Here is an 11,817-nt window from a genome sequence, read left to right as displayed (position 1 = left end):
TGCATTATAGGGGATCCAGGAGTGCCTTAAAGGACACATGCAAGCTAGAAGACAACTTTATTTTATTGTAATGCCTATAGCGTGAAAATAAGACGTACCAAGTTTCAAAGTCGTCCGCGAAATATTTAAAAAGATATTTAGGGTTATAATCGGTAAAAACACGGTATTCGATGAACATTGCTAAAACGCCGTGAGATTGTTTATGTCTGGGAACTGGGAAAGAGTGACGTAATAGTTGACATAAACAAGCTTCGTTCTTATATCGTTCTACGACTTGCACGCAATTCTTGCACGGCTTTCGGTAGTTTGCTATTACTGTTTTTTATTTAACAAAAATTAATGGATTCTTCTGAAGAAGAAGCCGATTATGATATTGTCGTCAATAACAATGAGGTACAACCTTACATGTTTGAGCCTTTGGCCAACGCGGAAGGTGGTCATAGTAATGACAATTCTTTGTCATCGGAAAGCGAAGATGAATACATTCACAGAATTGGAAATGTTGAATGGTTAGTTGCATTTTATTGATGCTTCATTGTTTTTCCCAAAGTAGAAAGAATGTTTATCTTTTAGGTGCGAGTGTGGCTTTTGTGTGGTCATGAGTACAGGACGGGAAAGTATATGTTGCCAAGAGGTAAACAACACTGATCCTCTGATACATGGCGATCATATTTGCATCACACAAGAGGAAGAGTTTGCCACAGTATGTACAAACGAAGCTGTCTTAAAAACAGCTATGGTCGTGTACACACATGACATTGGACCTATGCCTGAGAGTGAAGAAAACGAGTAAATATTACCTTAGAAGTGTAATTACGTGTATGTCGACAAGTGTATAATGCCGATAAGTATCTTAGACAAAATTTTGTATCGTTCAGAGCATTATGCTACACGGCGTACCGACAGTGGACGGCTTGGGTGCATGGCAGGTTGGAAAAAAGTACCGACTACCCATACCTTCTTGTGCTGTGGACAAAATCCAGAAAGCATTTCCTTCGCCTTCTGGAGAATACAAAGGATTTGAATATGCTCAACACTACTGAATGGTAGGGCTTATGGCGTATGACAAAGTCTGTTCATTTTTAATTATGTTTATTTTGTGTGGGACGTTATTTCTTTTTATTTATTAAAGCCATGTTGCTTAATGGCTTCAGCTTTGCTGATTTTTTGTGGTGAGTCAATGGGACAGGAATCTCTTTCACTCCAGCGACATCAAGAGCTTTGGACAGTGTTGGATTAATGCGTCTGCAGTACAAAACTTCTTTCATCAAGTCCTTAACATATCCTGAAAAGCAAATCATTATTTATGTTGGCTTTGCATTGCACTTTGAGAAAAGGTAAGTTTATTTTTCTGTGCTAACCATAAGTGCTGTCAACTTTCACTGGTTTGATGACCCCTTGTCCTTCTTTTGACTTTGAATAAGCCACTCTCCAAATCAATGCCTCTTCTGTTTGCCCACCATTCTTCGTTTTCTGAGGTTTATTTCCATTCTCATTGAAATGAAGAGCAGCAATAAACAATCTACAAATGAATGTTAAGTTTATGTTTACAACTATTGCAACTTATTGCTTTTGCAATGATGACTTTTTAAGTAATCATACACTAGTCATAATTAGATTACCTTGCTTCCATTGATCTGTAGAAAAAATGGGTATGTTTTGGTGCAAAAAGAATCACCACTCGGTGGAAACCTTCGATGGATGAAGTCTGCTTCTGATAACTGAGTTTTCCAATATCTCTCATGAGATACTTGGACTCAACAATCGAAGACAGCTCAACATAAGCTTTTGAACCTAAGATCAGAAGTTAGTTAACAAAGAAAAAGAATGTTGATGTTACTTTGAAATTTATTTGCTTACAATACCTTTTTTTATCCACATTCTAGGCTCTAACATGTCATGTTCACATTTTGGGAATACATCACTATGTCCCTCATGGATGTCACATATATGATTGAGAACTGACAACCACTTTGCCTTGACAAGTTCTTCATCACCATTGCTGGAAGCAGCACACCAGTATACATGGTTGGAAATTGATTGGGCCCAATCCGACAATAATTTGCAACCACTTTTTTTTGATGCTGCCAAAATTTTCTTTTTGATTCCTGTTGGAATTTGATTATTGATGAAATGTGTAAAGGTTGGTTTGTTATGACAATCTATACCTTTGCTACATGCCATACATCAAAGTAGTGCTCGATTTTTGGTCTTTGTTTTGACATGTAGGATTTGATTTGAGCATGTCTGTCTGTGGTCATTGACTTCACCTTCATCCCACTTTCATCAAACTTTGCCAGACATCTTTTTAATCCCTCAAGTTCCATTGCTCCAGAGTTCGTCACTTCATTGGACTGTGTAACATAATTATGTGAGTATTCTAACCATGTTTTATGTACAGTTGTTGAAGAATTGTTACCTGAACAAGTTGTGTGTCTAAAATGTTGTTAGATTCCAAATCCATGCAGCTATATGACCCATACTTGGCACAATATCCAGGCGAATCACATCTTCCATCTCCTCCAAGGTTAATGTTCCTTTCTCTGATTGATTCTAGAAGATGCTTTTGGTTCATATGCCAAACATTTGAAACACTGGGTATCAAATACGCTGTTTGAATATTGCTATATGTGCGCTCTGACAGAAATTGTATGCCTGAGTGACGAAGGAATTGAAGAACTTTGCTGGGGCTACTACCACTAAAAAAGATGCTGGCAGCAAAGACCAAGTTGCCCAAAGGCATTCGCCCATGCAGAGGTTGGCTATTCCAGTCTCGAACATAACCACAGTGACATTTTGCTAGTACGTTAACCATACTACCAGTCGTTTTCGTCACAATGGAACAACTTTCACCACAACATGGGCATTGACTCACTAACTGTCTCAGGCAACTATCAAGCACTATGTATTTTCTCTCATTTTGAGCATCTTTCCTATAACATAAAAATTACCATCAGAATCAGAGAGAGATAAACGTAACGTTCTGAGAAACATAACAGAGAAAAGCAATGTAAAGAATAGTCAGGTGACTGGATAGTTGGTACTAACGTCGCATTGTCATTGTCGGATTCTTCATTTTCGCTTAACTCATTTGAACATTGAGAGTCTGATCCATTGATGCTATTGCTCATCGTCGACGTGCTTTCTGTATCAGACCATACAGCGCTATCCTCAAAATGTTCAATTTCACATGACGTCGTCTGTGTGCTGTGATTTTTTGTTGAAATGAACTCAACCTCCGTACCTTAGCATAAAATTATCGTATTGCTGGATTTTTCACAAAAATCAAAACAGCCGAAATGGAAAGTCTATACCTCTACTTATCATATTTGGCACTTTTGTTTGAGTGGTTCTTGACCTTACGTGTTTTTGCGGACGGATTGTTATGGCTGCTTGGCATTTCACATTGCGCTTCTAAGGTTTGTTTGTTTGTTCAGGTGCCATGCATGATGCATGCTTGGGCTACCATGTCTCTCCAACGTTGACGGTTACGAGCACAGGCAAAGATTTCTGGCTTCTAAGGTACGTTAAGGAATTTTTTATGAGTTAAAATAACAAAGAAAAGATCAAACGACATTAGTCTGAATTAGTTACCACTGTATATGTTTGTGTTTCGCTGTCTACATATATTTTGACATCTTTCATCTTAGACAAACTTCCTTTGAGGTAAAACGCACTAACATTTCGAGCCGATGTCGACACATCGTGGTCGTCGTCTCAAGAACGTCTATAATCTAAAATTATAAAATTGTCTTCAATTTGGTAATGCTATATAGCTTAGTTTTTGATAAATGTAAACAAATATTGCTAACTATAACTATAATATAGTTAGCAACATTTGTTTACATTTATCTCTTCTCAAATGCAGTTCTAACATTTGTTGGCTGCTTCCTTTTAGATGCTACACTTGTGGGTTCCACAGAGTATTCAAAAATCGTGGGTACAGCATCCTTCTTAAGGCGAAGCCGTCCTGCTGTCCATCCTACTGATTGCATCGCTTCAAAATTTTGCACGAAGCACGAACTCTCGAAATGTTGCGAGCACAATTTTGAGCTCTTTGTGGCTTCAAATTTTGCGTCGGATTTTTCAATCCAAATATCTCGCATACGCTTGTTTTCGGGAAACGAAAAAAATGAAACCTTTTGCTGAGTTTCGTGGTTCTTAGAAGAGGTTTCGTTTTTACAATTAAATGCGGCACAATAAACCATATTTTCAATGCTAAATTGTTGTGTTGTTAAGAAGTTACCAATATATTTTGAACGAAGCGCGCAATTGACCGCGTTTAGCGAATGTCAACTATTACGTCACAACGACATCGGTAGCTGTCGCTAGCTCGTCGGGCATTTTCAATACGTTATCAATAAAGCATCAACTTTAAACCTCCATATCTTCAAAATATTTATCCTTTGAGTCTCAAACTTTGGTGAACTATTAGTTGGAGCTATACCTTCATGTAAAGTACAAAATAACAATCCGAATTTTATGTTGCATGTGTCCTTTAATAGTCACTGTAGAAAGCCGTTCATGAAATCGGCCATCTACAACGACTGCATGCTTTACCGTACTAGGGAGAGACATTTTCTTTCCACCAAAACCATCATCTTCCATCGGTCTTCAATACGCCTTGCTCGCTTGATCCAGTCTTCAAGGTCTTCTTACAGATGCAATTTGCATCCTCTACGCTAAGGTACCATTTGTACCCACTAACCCCAAGTTGAAGTTGCCTTCCTTTGGCCAAACTTCCCTTGCATTTCCGATTCTAAGCTATGGTCCTGTCTATCCTTCTGCGAGGAAACAGCCGCTGCGATCATGCGTAGCTCCTTAAATCAGTATATTCACACAGAGGTTTTTCGAAGGTAAATTATAAAGAACAAACGCAATTGCATGCTACAGACTTAAAATACAACTTCACGCTTACTGATATACAAATTTTGAATGTAATTAAAGCATAACCGAAAAACACAATTGTATTATTTCAACCGAAAGAACACTTTTATCACCTCTTAATCAAGACTATTTTTGAAAATGCAGATGTGAATTTCTTTAAATATGTTTATTTGCCTACCTGCATTAAAAAATAGCCTTATGTGGAATATACTGAACACCAGGATTTGTTGTGGCTACTGCCCGAATTATATCAGAGATTTGACCTGTTAACAGGCCTAACTAAGTAAAAGGTTTATTATTATTACACTCACGGTTTTCGACGAATCCTCGGCAGTTTGACGACAGACTACGACTAACGACGAATCCCTTGCCAAGTATGAAGAAGATGAAATGATCGGATGCTGAGCACGGACAGCCACATAAAAAGCCCAAAATAAATTTTTAAAAAAATTCAGAACATTGATGGTAAGCCATCGTATCCAATTCTCAGGCTATCTGACAAACACCCCCGCTTTTATGTCGACGACGGCAAGCACAGAAGCAAGATTGGCCATTTCTTGCAACTGTGCATGTCGTCTACGGCAGTAAATCGGAAATATCGACAGTCAGTCGGAAAATAGGATTTTTAGATTTTGTATTTTCATGTCAAAGAAATTCCATGTTTTATTAGAAAAATTTTCAATTAAATAATGTTGAAATTTGGGCGTTCGATAGTGGCGTGGCTTTATTCATCATTGCGATTGATTGACCAGTCGTGATCTTAGCAGGATAATGCCCACGAAAAATGTTTTTGAAAAGGTCATAATATTGACTTGTCCATGGAAATAGGCTTTAGGTCGATGGATGCATTGCTCAAGAACAGTGTTTAGAGTTTTCATTCTTTATAGAGATGACCTTTAGGACAATAGAAGTCACATGTTTTTCAATCTCATTAAAGTATGTTGTTCATTCTTGATCATTGTTCAGAGGACTTCGCTGAAGGATATCGTTCATTCTTGATCATTGTTCAGAGGGACTTCGCTGAAGTATATTGTTCATTTTTGATCATTGTTCAGGACTTCATTTAAGTAAGTATTTCATTCATTCTTGATCATTGCTCAGACGACTTCGCTGAAGTATATCGCTCATTCTTGATCATTGTTCAGGACTTCATTGAAGTATATCATTCATTCTTGATCATTGTTAAGGACTTCATTGAAGTATATCATTCATTCTGGATCATTGTTCAGACGACTTCGCTGAAGGATATCATTCATTCTTGATCATTGTTCAGGACTTCATTTAAGTTAGTATATCATTCATTCTTGATCATTGCTCAGACGACTTCGCTGAAGGATATCGTTCATTCTTGATCATTGTTCAGGACTTCATTTAAGTATATCGTTCATTCTTGATCATTGTTCAGGACTTCTTCATATCGTTCATTCTTGATCATTGTTCAGACGACTTCGCTGAAGTATATCGTTCATTCTTGATCATTGTTCAGAGAACTTCATTGAAGTATATCATTCATTCTTGATCATTGTTCAGGACTTCATTTAAGTATATCGTTCATTCTTGATCATTGTTCAGACGACTTCCTGAAGTATATCGTTCATTCTTGATCATTGTTCAGAGAACTTCATTGAAGTATATCGTTCATTCTTGATCATTGTTCAGGACTTCATTTAAGTATATCGTTCATTCTTGATCATTGTTCAGACGACTTCGCTGAAGTATATCGTTCATACTTGATCATTGTTCAGAGAACTTCATTGAAGTATATCATTCATTCTTGATCATTGTTCAGGACTTCATTTAAGTATATCGTTCATTCTTGATCATTGTTCAGACGACTTCGCTGAAGTATATCGTTCATTCTTGATCATTGTTCAGAGGACGTCACTGAAATATATCGTTCATTCTTGATCATTGTTCAGAGGACTTCGCTGAAGTATATCGTACATTCTTGATCATTGTTCAGAGGACTTCATCAAAGTATATTGTACATTCTCGAGAAAATGGTCAACAACAGCCACAATTCTCTTCAACCGCTGTGAACAATAGTCATTTTCTTTAATTGCGGAGTGAATACACCAACATTTGCTTGTTGTTTCTTAATCTCTATTCATGATCATTTGTCGTTAAACAGAAGAATGTTCATGTCTAAAACTAAGTAAGAAGAAACAAAAGTTACAAAGACGAAAACTTTTGCCTAAACAAACATCACATGCGCGTCTCAATTCAATTCGTACTCTTGTGGTACACTTGTACTCAGAACAAGAAACAACACATTTACCTTAACATGGTTTCAAGGCACTCCAAGAGATATTTCAGCGACGACTAATTTCGACTTCAGCCAACTATTCTTCGTACGTCTACCGACTTTCACGTTCACGTTCCAATGTCATGTTCTTACGTTGTCTTAGAATATGGCTCAAGTTACACAAACGTGTTGTGTCCTGATTGGTCAGTTAGGTGTGTCGTAAACGTTTTGCGTTTTGATTGGTCAGTTACTACGTGTGCCTCAAAAAACTGCTCATCTTTGAAATCAGCTGAATTTAGCATTTGCATGATTCATCACTTAGAAGTAATTAATCCCCATAGAGCGGTAGATACAATTGTATACAATTTAAATAAATACGTATATTTCAGCACAGCAAACAGCAAATCCAAAACATTTACGTTTCCTTGGGGAACAACCACAGCTGAACCATGCAAATTCTAAATGTTGACCCAGATCAAAAATGATTTGATAAACCCTCTAGGTTGTCCATTACACATCATTTTCTTACTGTATTTATTAACCAACGTTAACACTTTGATTTTCAGTTTAGCGGACACATTGGATGCTGATCCAATATAAAATTTTAAATCCTAAAGTATTAATATATAATCCTAAATCCAAACGCTATAATCCAAACTAAAAACGAGCCAGCTCTCCGCATACAAGCGCTTCTCGTGTTTGCTAAACTGCAGTCTAGCCTTGATTTCTTTTAATTAGCTTTCGACAGGGTGTATATAAAAAATGACTTTTGGCAATTACACTATCGTAAAATTTTAAAGCGCATCCACTACGCTAACCTCATTGGTGCATAATATTTCCAATGCGGGAAGAGCTTTTGTGCTTGCATCTACGTAGTTAACAACATTTTATGCATCTGTGGGCTTAGGATAGTAACAGGCAGTGAAATTATACGAAGGTCTTCAACGGTAAAGGAATGCCGGCAAGCAATTTTTGACCGTCTATTTAAACAATGTATGTAATAAAAGGGTTAATTTGAGAACTAAAGTGAACTCTTTTTCCCTAAGTCCCAAGCATGCAACACCACAAAATCATTCTAAATTAATCAAAATATTGTGAAAATCTTACAATTGTTTTACCCATGCAATCTTGCAATATATCAGGCAAGATCTTGTCAACATCTTGCAGAGATTTTTCCATGCAAGTACTTGCAATATATTATGGAAGATTATGTCAACATCTTGCTAGATTGTGCACCATGCAAGATCTTTGAAAATATTACGCTAGATCTTGTCAAGATCTTGCATGAGTAAATCTTGCCGAACACATTGCAAGATGTTGAATGAGTAAAATTTTGCCTAACATCTTGCAAGATCTAGCATAAGAAAAATTTCGCTTAATATATTGCAAGATCTTGCAGTAAAATCTTGCCTAATAACTTGCAAGATCTTGCATGGGTAAAATCTTGCCTAATATCTTGCAAGATCTTGCATGAGTAAAATTTTTATATCATATTTGCAAGATCTTGCTAGAGAGTAAAATTTGCCTCATATTTTTTGCAGATCTTTCATGGGAAAATTTTGCCTAATATCTGCACTTAATAGAAAAGTAAACAGTGTGTGATAAATACATGGTATATATAGACACAATTGTACTAGGTATCTATCCTAGAGAGCAATCCCCATAGAGCAAAGAATACAATTGTATCTATTATATGTCCTCATCCAAAACTCTCGATTACACGTTAGGTGCTTGAACTGTGTTCCATTTCATCTAGCTATCTTCAAGCTGGCGTCGTCGTTTCTTTTCTGTCACTCTTGATTTCGTTACATTCTGTTAGGTTCATTTTCAAGTGTTTTTATAACACGTGTCATCAATATTAGAGCATTGTTTACGCAAAGATACAAAGATATGGAGAAAATCTCTAACATTGTCACGGATACTACAAGTGGGGTAACAAAGTGTTGATGAGTTTGAAATACATTCGTCAAAACAAGCTTAAGAAGACAAGCAGCATGCTAAAACATACCGATTATCGATTATATAGAGTACTTAGCTCGCTCAGTCACAAATTTTCAGATAAATCATCTGCGCGTGCGCAGTCTGTTTCAACATACGCAGTCGACTTGACCAGCTGCCTTAGTTCATGATCATGGCAACGACCAACTGAATCTATTGAGCACCGATTTTGAAGTAAATAGCATGCTTAATAACAATTTAATAGAAAAATCATCTACGCATGCGCTTGAGCATGCGCAGTCCACTCGACCAATAGTTCATAATCATGACAACGACTGACTATATGTACTTGCATTACATTTGTGCCAATTAACTCACTTAGTCGCAAATTTTCAAAGAAATCAACTGGGCATGCGCATAGTGACATTTATTATACCACAATTTTTGTAAGCCTTTAAATTTTGGTATATAAATATAAAGCAATACTAGATATAGTAGATGTCAACTAGCAGTGGAAGCTGGGTGCGATATAGTATGCAGTGGCTAGGGCCCACACTTCGGTGGCGACCGCACTCTCCCTGCGTACCCCGAGCAAAGCCTATCGCAGGTGATCTCGGGGTCTGATGGGCGGAAGCTTGCTATTGCATCTCCCAAGTAAGATAGCGTGGAGGGCCGAAATCTCCTACCGAAACGTTAACATGCAGCGTTCTAGTGCCTTGCGCTTAAGAAGGTATCGGGAAGCATGGACCGAAAACGGGGTTTTTTGCTTTCGAATTTTATCTTTTTGTTTATTTTTCTCATAAAATAAACCAAGCAATGTTTTAATTAACTTCTTCTGACACTGTGCCCTTTTCTAACACCTATAATTGTTTTATACAATTTTATTGGTTTATATCTTTCTGATTTAACTCTCATTTGCTGTTTTCTCGTGTATCACGAGCAACTTATCCATAGGCGACATGACAGACAGGATTATCTGGTTCCGTTAATTAATATGAGATGCTCTAGTGCTCAACTATCTCGGGGTATCGGGAGGCATAGACCGAAAATGGGATTTTGATGTTTTGAAAATTTGTCATTTTTCTTTACAAGAATTCTTCTCAAAAACTAGAACATCCGAGGATATTGCAAAGTTTCAAACAATTTCTGGCTTTTTGACTTATAATTTAAACCAACTTTAAGCATGTCTATACGGTTTTTTTACTTGTTACCTTTTACAATGTAACTTTCTCATACTTCTGTCGTGATCAACGAGAGCCTCCTGATACAATATGACTCTCTCATTATGAACGAAAGAATCTATGGGCTTCATGGAAAAAAAGGATTACCTACTTTGTTATAATAGTTTCTACAAAGATAACATTTAATGAGTCAAGCAATTTGTATCGTCTAAATTGAGCCTCGCTTAGAACCATTATGTTTTAAAATTTTGATTCATTTTGGATAATAAATTTCTTTTTACCTTAAAATAATGTCATGATTCAATCTAGAAAGTAACTTTTCTTCTCGAGTAACTTTACGATTGAACAGCACACTTTTCGGATCTAAAGAAATTTCTTTTAATGGTATAGTGACAGCCGTCTTATTATTACGTACCTAAGCGTAAACAAAGCATTTCAAAATCAAGATGCAAGATCTTGCAGATAATAGGGAGATTTTACTCACGCAAGATCTTGCAAGATATAAGGCAATTTTACTCATGCATGATCTTGCAATATAATAGGCAGGATTTGTTCATGCAAGATCTTGCTAATCATTAAGCAAGATTTTACTCATGCAAGACCTTCATGATACTAGGCAAGATTTTACACATGGAAGATCTTGAAAGATAGCTGTTAGGTAAGATTTTACACATGCAAGTTGTTGCAAGATATGAGGCAAAATTTTACTCATGCAAACTCTTGCAAGATATTAGGCAATAGTTTACTCATGAACTTACCTTTGAAGTTACAAGTCCAAAACCATCTTTTCAATGGATCCAAAACGAAACTCTTTTCCTTAAAATAGTTGACTTTTAAAGAAAACACCTAAAAATGTAACAATAGAAAACCAAGAATGTCGAAACGGTTTTACTTGAATAATACCTTACTGGAAAAAATTATTGAAAAATAGCAAGTAATAAGTCTTTATATATATTTATTGAGCTAAACGAAAATTGTTCATAATTCTTTTTCTACCTATGAATGAACGTGGACTTATTGTTCTACAATCTCACGGAGAATCTGCCACATTCTCTGTTGGTCCTTTTACTATCCCTTGTCAATGGCATTCCTTAGAATACTCCTTTCACAATACTCCATCTGTATATACAAAGTTTGCAGTATACCCTTCGAGATCCTCTTGCAAATCTCTTGTGGTGATTGCTTCCTCTTCACTTTCGAAACCAGATTCCTCCTCCTAAAGGAAAGATGTAGGTAGCTATTTTAAATTTCTTCAGGAACATCACGAACAGTAGCTACTATATACCACGTGAGCCAACGAGATTCCAAACTGTATATGCGATTCATCGATATTTCATTTGAACATATCCTCAGTAGACTTTGTGTTATGAAAGGATTGTTTTGTGTTAGAGCCTCGTCCTCGCTAGAGCTTTTATCGTCGTCAACATGCTTGGAATCATTCGTGTTTTCATTGCTCAACGAGTCCAGTTTCAAAACTCTCGATCGTACGTTAGGTGCTTGAACTGCGTTCAATTTTATCTAACCAACTTCAACCTGGCGTCGTCGTTCCTTCTCTGTCACTCTTGA

At 36.7% G+C, this 11,817-nt stretch overlaps 2 protein-coding genes and 1 long non-coding RNA gene across 3 annotated transcripts; 2 read left to right on the top strand and 1 right to left on the bottom strand.

Moving 5' to 3' along the window:
• The first annotated feature begins 208 nt into the window (after nucleotides 1-208).
• Nucleotides 209-872, top strand: LOC124454675. Its single transcript, XM_047005448.1, has 2 exons — nucleotides 209-509; nucleotides 574-872. The coding sequence occupies exons 1-2, from the start codon at nucleotides 340-342 to the stop codon at nucleotides 791-793; spliced, it is 390 nt and encodes a 129-aa protein (XP_046861404.1). The 5' UTR covers nucleotides 209-339; the 3' UTR covers nucleotides 794-872.
• Nucleotides 873-1,109: 237 nt separating this feature from the next.
• On the bottom strand, nucleotides 1,110-1,889 carry LOC124454164. The gene is made up of 4 exons (XM_047004972.1): nucleotides 1,866-1,889; nucleotides 1,623-1,794; nucleotides 1,362-1,522; nucleotides 1,110-1,285 (listed from the first exon to the last, which is right to left on the bottom strand). The coding sequence occupies exons 1-4, from the start codon at nucleotides 1,879-1,881 to the stop codon at nucleotides 1,110-1,112; spliced, it is 525 nt and encodes a 174-aa protein (XP_046860928.1). The 5' UTR covers nucleotides 1,882-1,889.
• Nucleotides 1,890-2,179: 290 nt separating this feature from the next.
• LOC124454676 lies at nucleotides 2,180-3,923 on the top strand. Its single transcript, XR_006951567.1, has 3 exons — nucleotides 2,180-2,371; nucleotides 2,452-2,757; nucleotides 3,899-3,923. It is a non-coding gene; the product is annotated as an uncharacterized LOC124454676 (long non-coding RNA).
• The last annotated feature ends 7,894 nt before the right edge of the window (nucleotides 3,924-11,817 follow it).

The sequence above is a fragment of the Xenia sp. Carnegie-2017 genome, unplaced genomic scaffold (assembly GCF_021976095.1).
Source record: "Xenia sp. Carnegie-2017 unplaced genomic scaffold, XeniaSp_v1 HiC_scaffold_3, whole genome shotgun sequence".
Taxonomy (NCBI): Eukaryota; Metazoa; Cnidaria; class Anthozoa; order Malacalcyonacea; family Xeniidae; genus Xenia; species Xenia sp. Carnegie-2017.
Note: the sequence above shows the minus strand (reverse complement) of the source record. Positions and strands in the feature narration are given on the sequence as shown.